Source organism: Amphiura filiformis, chromosome 2 (genome assembly GCF_039555335.1).
Source record: "Amphiura filiformis chromosome 2, Afil_fr2py, whole genome shotgun sequence".
In the NCBI taxonomy this organism is placed as follows: Eukaryota; Metazoa; Echinodermata; class Ophiuroidea; order Amphilepidida; family Amphiuridae; genus Amphiura; species Amphiura filiformis.
This window is the reverse complement of record NC_092629.1, coordinates 14,096,748-14,116,559: the sequence shown is the minus strand read 5'-3', so window position 1 is coordinate 14,116,559 and position 19,812 is coordinate 14,096,748. Positions and strand designations below refer to the sequence as shown.

At 34.9% G+C, this 19,812-nt stretch overlaps 1 protein-coding gene across 4 annotated transcripts in view; it reads left to right on the top strand.

Moving 5' to 3' along the window:
* Nucleotides 1-19,812, top strand: part of LOC140145917 (pleckstrin homology domain-containing family D member 1-like) — a 116,334-nt gene that overhangs the window by 72,725 nt on the left and 23,797 nt on the right. For all 4 annotated transcript variants that reach the window (XR_011858149.1, XM_072167640.1, XM_072167639.1 and 1 more), the window contains exons 6-9: nt 790-884; nt 7,596-7,689; nt 14,564-14,757; nt 15,204-15,294. Coding sequence is in view for 3 of the 4 variants with exons in the window: in XM_072167640.1 (XP_072023741.1) it covers nt 790-884; nt 7,596-7,689; nt 14,564-14,757; nt 15,204-15,294 (474 nt within the window). In the remaining variant the exon portion in view is untranslated. The remainder of the gene's footprint in view (nt 1-789; nt 885-7,595; nt 7,690-14,563; nt 14,758-15,203; nt 15,295-19,812) is intronic.

Here is a 19,812-nt window from a genome sequence, read left to right as displayed (position 1 = left end):
GAAATTCACGATATAATACAAATTTTATGACAAATTATTAAAATTTGATATTTTCACATTTTGGAGATATAACAGTCCTCAAGTAAATTTTATAAATTTAATGATATAGTCTTAAAGTGTATGTAGCTGGGAGGAAAAGCCGACGATCAATTGAAAATTTTGACCTTTCATATTGAAGATATGGATTTTTTCCCAAAAGACCTATTTTTTGGGGTGTTTTGGGAAAAAATCCATATCTTCAATCTGAAAAGGTAAAAATTCATCGACTTTTCATCCCATCTACATACACTAAAGTATAAATCATCAGATTCATAAAGTTTACTTGAGTACTGTTAAATATCAAAAATATCAATTTTAATGATTTGCCATAAAATGTGTATTACATTGCAATTTCAAAAATCAAAATTATTTGATATCAGAATGACATTCTTCGTATTCAGAATGCAATTTGATATGTCTGATGCGCTCTAATGTCCCACAATAAATACTGTCCAAACGTTCATACCCCTTCCCTTAAGTATGTATAACAAATAAGCAAGTGGTAGATGTCTGGATCAACAGCCTTTTTGTCATTGACATACAACATGAGATGCAATATAAATCTGAGAAAATGTAATGAAGTTTATGGTGAAGTAAAACAGTAGATTCTGTGTAGGCGTCACTAGGCGATACAGAACACTCTGTGGGATGACCGTTTGGTTATGAATGACCAGAATCAATTTTCTTATAAATGAATGATAATGATTTTATCTTAAAAGTACTGTTTTTATTTATTTTATCATTTTACAGGAATTGGAAAGAATAACATTGGAATTGGAAGAAGAGAAGAGAAAAATTGAAGAAACTGCCAGAGATTTGCTAGAGGAACATGAAAAAACCAAATTGTAAGTCATAAGCTTAAAAAGTTACCTTTTCAGAGTCTGTAATGAGCAGCAACATAGCTTGTGATGCCATCACCGCGCCTTCATTTAGCGTAGTGATTACACTCCTCCCGTCCTCCGGTCAAGTAACAGCAGATTGTAATAGATGGCGGTCAGGTCATATCCGGCATCTCTGTTGAGTGTGAGTGGGTCTTTGGGTCTTGATATCTAAGGCTTCTCTGATCTTACGGTTCCAAAAGTTATCCTCCCTGTCGATAACTTCTACATTATCCAAACTGATGTCATGTTTGTGATTTGATGTATGTTCACTGAACACTGTCAGCGCCAGCGGGCTGTGGCTCTAGTATGTTCCTTGATCCTAGTGCCAAGGGCTCTTGCTGTCTCACCAACATAAGTCGCTAGTCAATACAGACTCTGAAAAGGTAACTTTTTAAGCTTATGTCAATATGACAGAATCCAATATCAGTCTACATGCTGCTAAATTGTAAGGTGTTATTAAGGGCTTGGATAGCGATGTTTGCCTATTATTTTTGTGGGACCTGAGACTGAGGCTGAGAGCACATCAGACACACCAAATTACATTCTGAATAAGAGGAATGTCCTTCTGATATCAAATAATTTTGATTTTTTCGTGATATAATACAAATTATGGCAAATTATTAAATATTGACTTCATAAATCTTATGATAAGCATATTCTGACGAGTGTAGGTCGGCTTCTGCTGGCTTGCATGAAACAATATTGTAAATAATGCTTTAATAAATCACCAAGTCTATTTTAAATGTAAATCTTATGATATGTTTTTTTCCAAAACCCCGAAATTTTTGTAGGTCTTTTGGGGAAAATTGTATATCTTCAATACGAAAGGTCAAAATTTTCAAGCGATGCTTGGCTTTTCCTCCCAGCTGCATACACTTTAAGACATATCATTAGATTTATAAAGTTTACTAAGTCAACTACTTTATTTTGTAATTTAGTTTTAGTGTCTTTAAGGGATCTAAAATGAGTGTTTATTGTGTTTCGACAGTATTGTTTGTGGGACATGAGAGCACCTCAGACCTATCGAATTGCATTCTGAATACGAAGCATGTCTTTCTGATATTAAATAATTTTCATTTTTTGAAAATTACAATATAATACAAATTTTATGACAAATTTGGATATTTTTCAAATTTTTGATATATAACAGTCCTCGAAGTAAATTATATAAATCTAATGATATATTCTTAATGTGTATGTAGCAGGAAGGAAAAGCCGACGGTCAATTGAAAATTTTGACCTTTTATATTGAAGATATGGATTTTTTCCCAAAAAGACCTAATTTTTTTGTGTGTTTTGGGAAAAAAATCCATATCTTCAATACGAAAGGTTAAAATTTTCAATTGATCGTCGGATTTTCATCCCACCTACATACACTTTAAGTATAAATCATCAGATTTATAAAGTTTACTTCAAGTACTGTTAAATATCAAAAATATCAATTTTAATGATTTGCCATAAAATGTGTATTAAATTGCGAATTTCAAAAATCAAAATTATTTGATATCAGAATGACATTCTTCAGTATTCAGAATGCAATTCGATATGTCTGATGTGCTCTAATGTCCCAAAATAAATACTGTCCAAACGTTCATATCCCAGCCCTTAAGAAATGGCTTTTGTTTTAAGTATTCGGATCCTTTTTGGGCGCAGTATACATTTAATGAGTTCTTGGTATTATGAAGGCAACCAAGCAGAGCAGATAGCCACACTTGCTAAAGATTGCAAGTTTTTTAATTTTTTAATCCAAATTCTTGAAACATACACAAATCTTGTGAAAAGGAAAAAAATCTAGTAAATTTGGCTAAATCTGGGCCAGGTATAGAAATGGGTCCCAACCAAGCTTGAGTATGTCCCCTCTCCCCCACCCCACCCCATGATTCCCTATATGTGACATGATCAAGGGGAATGAGTCACATGTCGGCCCTGGTCGAAAATGAGTTTTACACATGGTTCTTAAGAGGACATTTAGAGCTTCCAGAAACTGAAAACCCCATGTTGATACAACTTTTCTTTGCGAAGTTACGTCATTTTATCAATCGCTGAAAACAATATAAAACAAAAGAATTTTAACACTTTCTTTGCCAATATCTCAAAATCAATATTATCGACATCCGACTCATTTCCCTTGATCGTGTCACATTTGTGTGTATTGGCACTTTGACAGGCACATAATATTGACTGCAATGTTGGCACAAGTCGTTTTTGAGTTCATCCTACATATAGTTCACTAGACTCATAAATTGTCTACTGAAGACTTGGTTTCAGGCATATCCTTTGTACACAGAAAAAACTCTGATCAGTTAGCATGTGTAATACCGATATTGTTTGAGTGGCAAAATTTTTCAAATTTGACGCTAGGGAATTGCATTTCCTTTACAGTTTAGCTATTGAAAGAGCTGTCAATTCACCGTCCAAAAATTGAGTCATGTTATAAGTTATTTTCTGACTGGATATGTGACTAGATAGGAGAAATAATGGGCTATTCCATAAATTCCCACTACCCCTGTGGAAGATTTTGGAAATATTTTCCACAGGGGAAGTACGGTATGGATTTCAATTGGAATCAATACCTCTGAGGAAGATTTAGCCTGAATCTTCCACTGAGGGAGGGTGAGTGTCAAATGGAGCTGCAACTGGGTTCATTCCATTTGAAATTCATACTCCCCCATGGAAGATATTTCTAACATCTTCCACAGGGGTAGTGTGGATTTTAAATAGAATAGCCCAATACCTCATGGTGCAGACTTGTAAAGTTATTAAGCCCATGTCCCATTCCAGTATGGAATAATTGTATGATATGTTTATGTTGATATGCATGAAAAAGGCGTATTCCCACAATTTCAGTTTATTCCGATTTTGCATTAGCAAGTTATGCATGAGTATTACACAGGCTCAGTGTCATTACACAGGCTCAGGTCAGTGTCAGGTGGTATGCGCCGTGCATTCTCTAAATTCAGTAAATTTCCATCATCAACCATGTAATTGAATGGGATTATTTCAAAATTTTAAAACGCTTGAAATATCACAAACAAATAGGCCTATGTTAAAAAATAATATAAATACAAGCTAAACCCGTTGGGGTTCGATAATGAACCCGACAAAAATAACTGAGTAATAAATGCCATACGGTTGAGCGGTTTTGCCGGCTCTTCCCGACCATCATGCCACTCGCCCACCTGGTCAGTGTGTTGTAATGTTGATGTGTTAACAGAACATAAATACAAATTTGACAATATTTTTGCTAACTGAATGAATCAGAAAGAAATGTTTTGCACACAAACAATATGTAGCCGATGGTATAAAAATCTCGACATCTTTTTTAGAAAAGTGGGGGATGAGGCTGTGGATCATCAAATGCTCTAAAACCAATTAATGACAAATAAGGCAATTAATGACAAATGAGCAAAATAACAACAAGTGATCTTGATTACCCATATGTGCACTACCACTTTTCTTTCAGTACCTCTAATTGGTTAATTACATGATATAATCATATGAGTAACCAATCAAAATAGAGATTTCAGATTACTTAGTAACTTAAAGTTCAACCCCCTTCAGACCTACACTGGCCTTTCTTACAAGTCACCACCTCTCTGATTGGCTCAGTACATGAAATAACCCTTTTTGTAACCAATCAAAATGGTTCTTAGATGCTGGTAATTCAGTCAGTCGTGTCCATGGGGTTAACATTGTGGAAAACACAGAGATGCCAATTTTCAGGAAATTTCCTGATTTAAGAAAATTTCAAAGAAAATTTACCAATTTGTGGAAATTTTTGCTCTTCCCTTCCTGTGCAAAAGGAGAGCGAACAGTGCATTTTCAGGATTTTTTTGACAAAAAATGGCATCTCTGAAAATATAACGCTCACCAATATATAGGCTTGACATTTTTCAACATGAGAAGAGACCTGTAATTGCCTTTTGTCTTATTGCCATGGCAACATATGACAGCTTATTCATCAAAACATAGATTTTAGTACTGGATTTTTTTATCAAATGTCTAATTATAATGAGCAATTTGCTTCTGACAGAATTTATTTGTGAAACCTTTTGAGATGATATTGACCTTGAACCTGGCAAATACAAGATGAAGATGCTCACCTTGTTTTTTAACGTCAGAAGAAAATATTTTCAATTTTAGCATTTTTTTCCGCATTATATCGGCTATCAAAAATGTAGCATTAATTTGAGAATATGGGAGATTATTACATGTATGGATGCCCATGGGAGAGCAAAATGTCACAAAATTATAAAGAAGTGACTTTTTTTTTGCAGTACACAAAAATAATCGCCTGCAAACAAATATCTATTCCTGCAGTAATTTATTGTATTGATCAATACAGAAACATGCAATTTACATGTCCAACACATGTAGGTACTAGGTAATGATGATATTGAAGGTATTTATAGCCTATAATTAATGTATATGTTGCATTAGAACTATGTTTTAAGCGAATATATGAGTGGTATATGTTCTAAATGTATGTTTTAGAATGCCGTTTATTTTTTGTTGGCTTACCAGTGCATCAATAATTAATGTCATGCACGGGGCACGAGGCTATGTCTCCCTAAGATTTAGCGCATTATTTGCAGGCATTATTTACCTTAGTTACAATTATTGATATGCTGATTTATAGCCCTTTCCATGCAGGTGTCCACTGCAGATGACAAGTTTAAAAAAATTCAAAAATCTCAGAATTTTACATTTTCATGACTATATTTGGAATCAGCATGAAAAATGCATTAAAATGAGTACAAACAATTGGTTCAGTGGTTCTTGGGATAGCTCTTGATATTTTGAGAAAATATCTCAAAACATGGATTTTTTATGTTGAAGCCTGTGACAGGCATGCAGAGTAGATTTAGTATGGCATCAAAATTGCAATATTAGCTTGGAGAATGTATGTAAAAGTACACATTATGACTCATATTAGGGGTATCAAAGTATTATATTGCGCTTATATCATTAATGAGGCCTATGAATAACAAGCATTTTTCCCATTACATTTTTGAGGCCGGAGGATGGGATTTATTCATTATTTATTATTTTCTCTGTTATGCTGGTGAAAATGTACACAGGTCTGGTAGTTATAAATTGCTGATTTTTTCTTCCTTTTTTTTTGCTGAGCAGTCTAGATATTTTTTTGATTAATAAATTAGTACTATGGTAAATGATTATTTCAAAACAGGAAAGAAAAAAAATTGATATTAAAACACTGTCTTTTTGAATATGTCACATAAAGGGTTATTCAGTGATCCCAGTTTTCTTTCTTCAACGAAGATTAAAATTACTTCGTTCAACGAAGCTAAAAGGGTTGTTTCGACGAAGGAATACTTCGTTCAACAAAGCTAATTTTGTAATGTGTATGATCGCTTCGTTCAACGAAGGAAAGTGATCATGTGACAAGTGACCCTTGCCGGCTTTAGCCTGGCATTAATAGCTTCGATAATTTTCATCAAATGTGTATAGTGCAACGTCTTCGTTCAGCGTAATGTGTACGCCTGCTTAATTAGTTAATCAAGATTAACTTATCTTTATTGAATGAAGAAATTTTCTAATGTGAACAGGGTCTATGACACTAACAAAGGTTCCAGAATCTGAATTTTGATGATTTTTACAATCCTCCAGATGAGCAAATCACTGAATAGGCCATGTTTTGTTATAAAAATACTTCATTTAGTGCACCAAAATTAGAGAGCGAACATTTGATGGAATATATGTTGTACATGTATGAGTTAAGATGAGTTGTCTTTTGCTGTACAAAATGAATGAGAATTTGAGGTGAGAGTGATACTGAGATTTGTCATCAAAGGCGATCTCCATTCCATAATTTCTGTGGTATATTCTGCATCAAGTTATATAATTAACCCATATCCGGGACTCGTATAATTACATGACATTTGTTATTGCAGCAAGTTGGATATCATGAAGCTTGTTGTAATGAATGAACTAGAGTATATCTATGACATATTTATAATGATGACTTGTCGTTATTGTAAAAAAATAACGAGACATGGAGTCGACACCGGGAGGGACGGTACTCAGTATATATGGCCATCTGAAGCATGGAAGATGTGCCGTAAAATAGGTCTCTTTTTGGGCCTCTTGTATAACAGTGGTCCCTTTTCTAGGTCAATTTTGGTATAAAAATGAATAATATTTCTCAAAACTGGAGTACCTGGAGCCCAAATAATTTCAAAATAATGTTATATTTATTGCAGCAAGTTAGATAACATGAAGTACATTGCAATGCCAATGAGCAAACCAGGGTACATCTATGACATAATGATGACTTGTCGTTTATTGTAAAAAATTAATGAGGCATGGAGTCAATTCTGAGATTTGTCATCGACGACAAAGTTCTTTCCATACATGATGTTCAACTTTTTGTCATTAAGTATTTGCATGTAAATCATTTTGTTAATTGCAGTCAGTTGGAGGAGACGATAAATGCTATTGTCAGGTCTCACATGCCTCACATAATGATACTATCATTATGTGAGACCTGACAATTGATAGGATCAAGCAGGAAATCTATTGTCTATTGTACAAATTAATCAGACATTGCGATAATGCTGAGATTTTTTTATCAACAACATCACCACATTTCCACTTTCCCTAATTATTTTTGCACATAAATATTTACCCATGCAATTGTTTTGTTCATTGCAGTGAGTTGGAGGAGACAATAAATGCCATGAAGCAGGTTGCAGTGGACAAAGTTGAACTGACGAGGGCATCACAAGACTTCCAGTCAGATCTGGATGTAAGTATAGAGGGAAGGAAGGAATCAGGAATGAAAGATGAAGGAATGAAGGAGAAAAAATGGATTGTGGACTCCAAACCATCAAAGCTATTACCTGACTTCACACCGGCAAACTGGACATGGTCTTATATGCTTAGAGGTAGAGGGAACCGGGCGAGGATGTTCCTGGTTCGGTGGGTGTCCTCGGTTGCTTGTTCGGAGGTGCTTACAAATGTGTCCCACTCATGTACGCACCCCAACACCCACTTTGAGAAAAAAAAATGTACCACAAAATAACTTTAACAGGTGTATATGCAAGAAGTGCGCAAATTGTCATATCTTTAATATAATAATTAAGAGTGCTTAGGATACAATAAGGATCACCGTTAAGACCTTATAAGCTTAGAGTACCGGATCCACTGAAGGGCATGGCACAATCAAATCCAATTATGAACAGACTGTCTCTGTCTTTCACCTGTTATGGAGGTATATAGACAAGCGGTATTGCCAGGTACAAGAATGTGGCAATTATGCTGCAACAAGACCTCTCAATTAGCCGAAATTTAAGTAATGATACTCTTAATGTGCAAATGTTGTGCTTGATGAGCAACAAACTGCTTAAAATCACCCAATTGGGAGGATAAGCAATTTGTTGGCTGACTTTCGCTTCATGGAAATAATCATCATTTATCAGTTTTGGAGAGTACAAACTCGTTTCGTATGCGTAAAGCACATAATTCTGTCTAATTTGGAAAAAATTAACCTAAACCTGCACAAACATACCCCCACACACAAAATTAACCCAAAATGTTGCAATAGAGGCTGCCGCAGCCAGATGATCGCCTCCATGTAAGTAGCCCAATTTGGGCAAACTGCGATAGCCAGATGCCAAGTATCCCAATTGGGCAGCAAACATGCAACTATAGCAACACTGTAGACAAGTTTAAAATGAAGAGGATGTAGTCTGTGACGGGTCGCAAGGCGCTGGCCTATCTGTCAATCATTGAGTGACCTATAGTAGGGTCTGATAATCGGATTTTAATCCATCGGCTATTTAGTGTGGTCACTTTCCTACTAAACTTTGTTTGACTGTATTAACTTTGGTAGTGAAAACTTTTGCAAGCCATTTGGGTGCTTTTTGACAACATGTTACTTTCCAAAGCAATGCATTGTTTTCGACACACTCTCTCTCTCTCTCTCTGGGTCAGATGACGCAGGATTGCGCTGCTGTGGTCTCACAAGAGTACGCCATCTACTTCTATCAAAAGCCAAACATGTTGCACCATACATTTTTCGACACTAACGGGTTATTATTTCTTTATTTTATTTGAAATTTCTTTATCCAGGGTAGCTCTCCCAGTGTCAAAACACTTGATTTCCGAGAAGGCTCTGCATAAATATAGCCAGTAGTATTTGATTTTGGCCTTTAAGTCAAGAAATGAAAGCATTACTTTCCATTTGAAAGCAATGCATGGTAAAAAGCTCTTCCTTTTGGCTGTCTGAATAAAACACTGAAGAGCTCTGCCACCACCACCAAAGAGCCTCCATTGAAAAGCATGTACAAATTAACATTTTTATGACTGCGTTGTTTTACCCGGAGTGACAATCTCCCTTTTTATGCCATCCCTGTATTAATTAAGGACTACATCTTCATTTATGTTACAATTTTGGATGTCTTTATAGAAGCGATGTTGAAAAGCGATGCTGCTATTTCAACACTGATACTAGCATTAAAACTGGGTCTGTTAGTAGTAATGTCTCCAGTAGGCTTACATGTATACTTTTAAATCAGAACTCATTACCATTGCACTTTTTGCATATTTATTTGGAATAATGCACCCTGAACTTCACTAACTACTGTGCACTTGGCCTCAGCACTATAATTAAAGTATATTGAGAAAGGAAGGACATTTTTAGGGTAGCTTGTAGGAGCTTATCCTAACTTTGAAACCTAGTTTAACATTTATGAAAAAAATGAAACTTTTTTATTCATCACACCTGTTGACGTACATGGAAGTACATCAAGACTAATAGTAGTCGTCAGTAGGCGCTATTAACTAAGATAGTCTCAATTCTGATGCTTAGTTCCATAACCCTTATTTAAGAAACAGTGCTTACAATTTGACCTCAAGTTGGGGGAGTATGCGTTTTTGTACCCATCACATTTAAAGGTCATTCTATGACTGTACACATATTGGGGTTAAAGAACTGTGTACTTGCAGATGAGCATGTTTGAGGGAGGTACTAGGATCTGGAACATTACAATATGTCAGGACACAGTTCCTTAACCCTAATATATGTGTACACTTGGAGAATGACTTTTGTGTGTTGGGTACAAAATTTTTTAACCGCCACAACTTGAGGTCAAATGCTGAGCTGTGATTGTCACATGGGGGTTAATGATCTGCATGCTAGCCATAGGCTTCAACATAAAAAGTTTTGAGATATTTTCTCAAAATATCACAGAGCTATCTCAAGAACTACTGAACCAATACTAAGCTTGTTTGTACTCATTTTAATGCATTTTTCATGTTGAATCCAAGTATGGTCATGACAATTTACAATTGTGAAATTAATTTTTGAATTAAACAAAAAACTTAAAACTTGTTGTCTGCAGTCGACACCCATAGGAGAGAGTTAGTGAACCGTGGCATTGGAGATGAGTCTATTTCAGCTCAAAGTGAGATTTTATCGGTTTCACTAGGATCCACATCATGTTCATCTATCAGGGCACAGTTCTTTAACCCCAATACATTTGTACATTCATTGAACGACCTTAGAAAAATTGGGTACAAAAACTCATACTCTGTAACTTGAAGTCAAATTGTGCACTATGAGTGTTTTAATTGAGGTTATTCAACTATGCCATTGGGATGAGGCCATTGTGGACCATAGTGTAGGGAACATGAATTTCACCTTGTCTGAATGCGGGACTTCCTATAAACCTGCTCAATCCATAATAAGCATAATCGTGTTAATGCCATAATGCTAATAGTTTCCCATTTTGATAAGTACATAGTTGACAGGGTATTGAATCATACAAAAAGGTCACTGGTATGATATAAATTAGGGGTTCATTCATATATTTTCATGACTAAACGCTTGTTTATGCCTGAGGGGCCGTTCATACATATTAGAACATTCTGTGATTCTTATTTTATCAAAATAATAACAAAAATAACAAGTAACATCATTAAAAACCATGAATTTCCTTTGTTTTCGAGTCCCTACCCCGAGATCGCACATCCGGGCCACTGGGCATAAACGTTGTCTGTGCCAGGCTCTCGACCAATCACGTGTGCCGTTATATAGTGCGTATGTATGAACGTATGGTAGCATTTTTAAAAAGCGCAATGATTTATAGTGCGCTACGACACAGGCACAACACCTAGACGTTGATCTACACGCCTCGGCACACTTTACATGTTGTCATTGACCATTACGAGCCCACATCATTCCATAAACCAACAACACAAGGCCCAGTATGTCCACTAAGAGATTGCGATCGTTCACAATTTTGCAGGGGTTGGGGTCTAAATGCAAAACCATAAAAATTTGAACTTTGAAGTACTCTTTGTGGAAATGAGAGTATTGGGATGTGCAGCAGATTTGATGGTGCATTCTTAGTCATTTAGTTTAGATTCAGAGTGCATTTTCAGCCATTTTGGTTTATTGATAGACCTTTCATGAAAATTTGATTTCAGAAAGGGTGTTTTTCCAAATTTTCTCAAAAGAGGGTCAATTTTGATTTTTTTTTTCAAAATTAGTATAATTTCAAGTCGCCTTTTCATCAAATTTTGGTTTAAACTCATTTGTTGGAGTTTCAGCTGCACATCCCCACCCAAACAAAAGTTGAGAACCTAGGATTTTGTCAATGGTAAAGAATATCTGCATGTGCCTTCTTAAATGCCTTTTGTACATCTTTTAAAAAACAAATTGTACAAATATATCCAAAGTTCTAATGATGTATGTGGTTTACCTCTTTAACTTTGCCATACTTTCGAGACACTATGAGATTTAAGGCATTTTGAAAAGGAAGGAAATATATGGTTAATAAATAGGAACTAGCAGGCAGTACACCGTTCCTTCTAATCAAATAGAAATTGACACTCTGATCATGATAGATGTATAAAGCCATATTCTTCCTCAAGATATTGAGTGTAGTAAGCTGGGGGTTTAGTCAGGGTCCAAAAACAAGGGTCTGTAGCAAGACCGAAAATTATGGGCGGCCATCAAGATGTGGCTAAAATTTAGCGCAGTGATTTATAGTGCGCTACGCACAGGCACAACGCCTCAGCACACTTTACCGAAAAGCATACTTCAGCACACTTTACCAAAATATGGTTTGACGAAAAATTGGCATCATACTTTAAAGAAAAACATACAAATTGGCTAAAAAAGTGGGGCGGCCATGGCTGACCATCCAAGTTCACGATTGCCCATTTCAAACACGGGAGGGCAGGGTGCTAGCCAGGTAATCTTGGTGGTAAGGTGTACTCCAGAGTTATCCTTTGCTCTTTTTATAAAGAACGCATTTTGACTGCTCAGTGCCAGAAGTGGGTAAGTGCAATAGCTGTCCCAATAACATTTGGCAATTTACACTACTGTATATTGCACTTACCCACTTCTGGCTCTGAGCAGTCGACTTCGCATTTCAAAAAAATTAGGTGTTTTGCTGCTTCAACTATGCCATAGTCTCCAGACAGTCAGAGACTCTAGGCATGTTTTATACGGAAGGAAATATGTGGTTAATAAATGGGAAACTTAACAGGCAGTCTGTACCTTTCCTCTAATCAAATAGAAATTGATAGGTTTACACAGGCAGATTTCGCCAAGAGTTGTCAAATGTGTACCAGTGAGTGTATGAGGTGTACCTCTCGGTTACCCATTATAGCATTGGGTATACAGAATGAAAATGGGAAATTCTCAGACATATGGTACCTTCCTTCTGTCAAGTAGCAGTTGATAGTTTTCCATGCAAGCTGACTGGTGTAACATAGGGTGTATGGGGTGGGGGTGTGCAGAGCAGAATTTAAAAAAATTCAACACTCATTTATATACCAATATTTCAAAGTACAATGTAAACAGGGAAGGGTCACATCCTAGATTTGGGCAACATGTACTTTGTTTCTTCATCCTGCACCCAGAAGCAGTGCACACAAAATTGTCTCTTTTGTTGACCCCAAATTTCTTTTCACCAATGCCCATCGTGTAGCGACGGCCTAAGATGTACCGATGGTCTATCCCCCCCCCCACTGATGTAGTGTGTGAGAGAAAGATAAAGATAGAAATAATGATAGAGAGGGAGAAAGGGACAGAGGCATAATAAATCAATTTCAGTCATTCATACACAGTGCTTGATTGGTTGATTGATTGATTGATTGGTTGATGTACCTTCATGATTTAATAATGACACATTGGGCTTTAATGTCATGGCTATATTTGTCTTTTTTTGTATTTTATGTGCAGAAATATCAAGGTTACACGTTTCACTGATTTCAATCAACGCTTTTAAGGAAGCAGTGCAGTTTGTCACAGGTTTTGACATTTTTGAGTGAAATGTTATGCTAATCAAAATATGAAGTTTTTTTTATACTTTTAATCTAATTAAATTGGAAGATTTCAGGGTTTTCTTTTTTAAATTTTTAATCAAGTTCAAAATTTTATGTAAAATTTTAATTAAATTGCTATTTCAATTTGATAGTTTTTAAACATTAAAATGCCACTATTTCTACCTTTAGGAATTGCTGAGTTTTTTCCTGCTATTCTAAAATCAAGTTTTCCCTTTAAAATAAAATAAAATGAATTGGGCTATTCCAGATGAAATCCATACACCCCCTATGGAAGACATGACCTTTTAAAATCTCTCACACAGGGGTGTAGATATCTATTGGAGTCACCCATTCAGGTAACCCCATTTGAAATTCACACCCCCTGTGTGGAAGATTGAGGTCATGTCTTCCATAAGGGAGTGTGGATTTCAATTGGAATAACCCAATAAAGCACATGACAACTCTTACAGAAAAAAAGGGGTGATGCAGTATGCTTTCTGAGCGAATGCGATTGCGATTGGAAAACGTTTTAAATAAATTTTACATGAGTCAATTGCAAGATTGCAATTTCTAATAATCGCCAACTTTTATGCATGCACCAGTAAAATCAATTCAAAATAAATCTACTGTGTCTGGTTGTGCTATTCTATTTGAAATCCATACTCTATGGATCTAACATCTTCCACAGAGGGAGTATGAATTTCAAATGGAATGTATAAATTAAGCAGTTCAATTTGAATTTCATACACCCTCTGAGAAAGATTCAACCTAAATATTCCATATGGGGGGGGCAGGGGGAGATAAGTTTCAAACAGAGTTGGTTAATTTGCTAATTCTATTTGAAATTCACACTCCCCCTGTGAAAAGTTAGTGATAAAAAGTGTTGCTTTTTATGCCCAAATATTCAGTGTGACTTCTGGCGGTGTTTTTCACATAAACTTCCACCAATCATCAAAGCTGTGACCATTGGTCTTTTAACCCTAATCGTACCAAATATAAAAAAAATCAATTCCAAAACCATATGCACACATGCAGGTACCCCACATGATACGATTGCGTCCTCTTGCAAACAGTCATATGGCGACAGAAAGCTTGGCTGGCTAAGCTACACCCCAGTGGCAAGGTAGGCTCATGCACGGGTGTCGGCGGTTCACTTGAAATGCTCATTTCATTTACCAATTATGACTAGGCTTTAAACTATTTATGGTTAAACTTGCATTTGCAGATGATCTTATTAATACCCTCCTTTATTGGTTCAAAATTGGACACAATATTCATCTTGGCCAATTGGCAGGTAGTTCTCATAGGGTTAATAATATCAAATTTATGTTTTCCTTTTATAGACACTGGCCAGAGAAAGGAAGAAAACATTGTCTGAGCTGAACAAGAGAGAAATGCAAAGAGAAGACACAGTGGAGAAACTAACATATGAAAACGAGAATCTAAGCGAAGAGACGACACACCTGAGAGATAACTTAAAACACATAGAAGACAAAACTAAACAACTCGAGCGAGAATTTAGAAACGTCCAAGAAAGGTAGGATTACAGATAGACAGCATTGCCCTGTTTTGGGAACGCATTAATCAAGTTATGTATCAATGTAAATTTCAAGAATTGAACAACCACTGATGTATTATTGATGCTCAAAGCTTCACTGGGCACATTGAATTTAGAGAATTGTGGAGTGAAGATCCTCGTCTGCGGAGCTTCATTAGATCCCAAGACCAAGCTGTCAGAATCCAAGATTCAACCTGGTCAGCCACCAAAGATCATTCCTTCCATCCTCAGCTCACTTATGGAATGCTCTACCTAGTCCAATTACCTCCGACCAGTATCAGATGAGCGTCCAGCGGGAGGTTAACAACTATCTTGGTGCCTACCCATCAGTGCGATAGGCAGCTGGGAAATGCCTTGCATATGTCAGACATAACAAATTGTTTATCAATAGATATCAATAAGTCATATTCTATTTTTATGTGCAGATTAAGGGATAAAGAAGAAGAAGCTGAGATGTTAGAGGAAGAGAAGCGAACATATAGTCAGCAAGCAAGGGAGTTAGAATCATCCTTACATGTGAGTAGAATTCAAAGAGATTAAAATATAGAACATATAGTCAGCAAGCAAGGGAGTTAGAATCATCCTTACATGTGAGTAGAATTCAAAGAGATTAAAATATAGAACATGTAGTCAGCAAGCAAGGGAGTCAGAATCATCCTTACATGTGAGTAGAATTCAAAGAGATTAAAATATAGAACATATAGTCAGCAAGCAAGGGAGTTAGAATCATCCTTACATGTGAGTAGAATTCAAAGAGATTAAAATATAGAACATATAGTCAGCAAGCAAGGGAGTTAGAATCATCCTTACATGTGAGTAGAATTCAAAGAGATTAAAATATAGAACATATAGTCAGCAAGCAAGGGAGTTAGAATCATCCTTACATGTGAGTAGAATTCAAAGAGATTAAAATATAGAACATATAGTGAGGAAGCAAGGGAGTTAGAATCATCCTTACATGTGAGTAGAATTCAAAGAGATTAAAATATAGAACATATAGTCAGCAAGCAAGGGAGTTAGAATCATCCTTACATGTGAGTAGAATTCAAAGAGATTAAAATATAGAACATATAGTCAGCAAGCAAGGGAGTTAGAATCATCCTTACATGTGAGTAGAATTCAAAGAGATTAAAATATAGAACATATAGTCAGCAAGCAAGGGAGTCAGAATCATCAATTAAATGTGAGTAGAATTCAAAGAGATTAAAATATAGAACATAATAGTCAGCAAGCAAGGGAGTCAGAATCATCCTTACATGTGAGAAGAATTCAAAGAGATTAAAATATAGAACATAATAGTCAGCAAGCAAGGGAGTTAGAATCATCCTTACATGTGAGTAGAATTCAAAGAGATTAAAATAGAACATATAGTCAGCAAGCAAGGGAGTTAGAATCATCCTTACATGTGAGTAGAATTCAAAGAGATTAAAATATAGAACATAATAGTCAGCAAGCAAGGGAGTCAGAATCATCAATTAAATGTGAGTAGAATTCAAAGAGATTAAAATATAGAACATGTAGTCAGTAAGCAAGGGAGTCAGAATCATCAATTAAATGTGAGAAGAATTCAAAGAGATTAAAATATAGAACATATAGTCAGTAAGCAAGGGAGTCAGAATCATCAATTAAATGTGAGAAGAATTCAAAGAGATTAAAATATAGAACATAATAGTCAGTAAGCAAGGGAGTTAGAATCATCAATTAAATGTGAGTAGAATTCAAAGAGATTAAAATATAGAACATAATAGTCAGTAAGCAAGGGAGTCAGAATCATCCTTACATGTGAGAAGAATTCAAAGAGATTAAAATATAGAACATAATAGTCAGCAAGCAAGGGAGTTAGAATCATCCTTACATGTGAGTAGAATTCAAAGAGATTAAAATATAAACATATAGTCAGCAAGCAAGGGAGTCAGAATCATCAATTAAATGTGAGTAGAATTCAAAGAGATTAAAATATAGAACATAATAGTCAGCAAGCAAGGAGTCAGAATCATCAATTAAATGTGAGTAGAATTCAAAGAGATTAAAATATAGAACATAATAGTCAGCAAGCAAGGGAGTCAGAATCATCAATTAAATGTGAGTAGAATTCAAAGAGATTAAAATATAGAACATAATAGTCAGCAAGCAAGGAGTCACAATCATCAATTAAATGTGAGTAGAATTCAAAGAGATTAAAATATAGAACATAATAGTCAGCAAGCAAGGAGTCAGAATCATCAATTAAATGTGAGTAGAATTCAAAGAGATTAAAATATAGAACATAATAGTCAGCAAGCAAGGGAGTAAAAATCATCAATTAAAAGTGAGTAGAATTAAAAGAGATTAAAATATAGAACATGTAGTCAGCAAGCAAGGGAGTCACACTCATCAATTAAATGTGAGTAGAATTCAAAGAGATTAAAATATAGAACATGTAGTCAGCAAGCAAGGGAGTCAGAATCATCAATTAAATGTGAGTAGAATTCAAAGAGATTAAAATATAGAACATATAGTCAGCAAGCAAGGGAGTCAAAATCATCAATTAAATGTGAGTAGAATTCAAAGTGATTAAAATATAGAACATAATAGTCAGCAAGCAAGGGAGTCAGAATCATCAATTAAATGTGAGTAGAATTCAAAGAGATTAAAATATAGAACATGTAGTCAGCAAGCAAGGAGTCAGAATCATCAATTAAATGTGAGTAGAATTCAAAGAGATTAAAATATAGAACATGTAGTCAGCAAGCAAGGGAGTCAGAATCATCAATTAAATGTGAGTAGAATTCAAAGAGATGAAAATATAGAACATGTAGTCAGCAAGCAAGGGAGTCAGAATCATCAATTAAATGTGAGTAGAATTCAAAGAGATTAAAATATAGAACATGTAGTCAGCAAGCAAGGGAGTCAGAATCATCAATTAAATGTGAGTAGAATTCAAAGAGATTAAAATATAGAACATAATAGTCAGCAAGCAAGGGAGTCAGAATCATCAATTAAATGTGAGTAGAATTCAAAGAGATTAAAATATAGAACATAATAGTAGTCAGAATCATCAATTAAATGTGAGTAGAATTCAAAGAGATTAAAATATAGAACATAATAGTCAGTAAGAAAGGGAGTCAGAATCATCAATTAAATGTGAGTAGAATTCAAAGAGATTAAAATATAGAACATAATAGTCAGCAAGCAAGGAGTCAGAATCATCAATTAAATGTGAGTAGAATTCAAAGAGATTAAAATATAGAACATAATAGTCAGCAAGCAAGGAGTCAGAATCATCAATTAAATGTGAGTAGAATTCAAAGAGATTAAAATATAGAACATAATAGTCAGCAAGCAAGGGAGTCAGAATCATCAATTAAATGTGAGTAGAATTCAAAGAGATTAAAATATAGAACATGTAGTCAGCAAGCAAGGGAGTCACACTCATCAATTAAATGTGAGTAGAATTCAAAGAGATTAAAATATAGAACATGTAGTCAGCAAGCAAGGGAGTCAGAATCATCAATTAAATGTGAGTAGAATTCAAAGAGATTAAAATATAGAACATATAGTCAGCAAGCAAGGGAGTCAGAATCATCAATTAAATGTGAGTAGAATTCAAAGTGATTAAAATATAGAACATAATAGTCAGCAAGCAAGGGAGTCAGAATCATCAATTAAATGTGAGTAGAATTCAAAGAGATTAAAATATAGAACATGTAGTCAGCAAGCAAGGGAGTCAGAATCATCAATTAAATGTGAGTAGAATTCAAAGAGATTAAAATATAGAACATGTAGTCAGCAAGCAAGGAGTCAGAATCATCAATTAAATGTGAGTAGAATTCAAAGAGATTAAAATATAGAACATGTAGTCAGCAAGCAAGGGAGTCAGAATCATCAATTAAATGTGAGTAGAATTCAAAGAGATTAAAATATAGAACATGTAGTCAGCAAGCAAGGGAGTCAGAATCATCAATTAAATGTGAGTAGAATTCAAAGAGATTAAAATATAGAACATAATAGTCAGCAAGCAAGGGAGTCAGAATCATCAATTAAATGTGAGTAGAATTCAAAGAGATTAAAATATAGAACATAATAGTCAGCAAGCAAGGGAGTCAGAATCATCAATTAAATGTGAGTAGAATTCAAAGTGATTAAAATATAGAACATATAGTCAGTAAGCAAGGGAGTCAGAATCATCAATTAAATGTGAGTAGAATTCAAAGAGATTAAAATATAGAACATGTAGTCAGCAAGCAAGGGAGTCAGAATCATCAATTAAATGTGAGTAGAATTCAAAGAGATTAAAATATAGAACATATAGTCAGCAAGCAAGGGAGTCACACTCATCAATTAAATGTGAGTAGAATTCAAAGAGATTAAAATATAGAACATAATAGTCAGCAAGCAAGGGAGTCAGAATCATCAATTAAATGTGAGTAGAATTCAAAGAGATTAAAATATAGAACATGTAGTCAGCAAGCAAGGAGTCAGAATCATCAATTAAATGTGAGTAGAATTCAAAGAGATTAAAATATAGAACATAATAGTCAGCAAGCAAGGAGTCAGAATCATCAATTAAATGTGAGTAGAATTCAAAGAGATTAAAATATAGAACATATAGTCAGCAAGCAAGGGAGTCACACTCATCAATTAAATGTGAGTAGAATTCAAAGAGATTAAAATATAGAACATGTAGTCAGCAAGCAAGGGAGTCAGAATCATCAATTAAATGTGAGTAGAATTCAAAGAGATTAAAATATAGAACATGTAGTCAGTAAGCAAGGGAGTCAGAATCATCAATTAAATGTGAGTAGAATTCAAAGAGATTAAAATATAGAACATAATAGTCAGCAAGAAAGGGAGTCAGAATCATCAATTAAATGTGAGTAGAATTCAAAGAGATTAAAATATAGAACATAATAGTCAGCAAGCAAGGGAGTCAGAATCATCAATTAAATGTGAGTAGAATTCAAAGTGATTAAAATATAGAACATATAGTCAGTAAGCAAGGGAGTCAGAATCATCAATTAAATGTGAGTAGAATTCAAAGAGATTAAAATATAG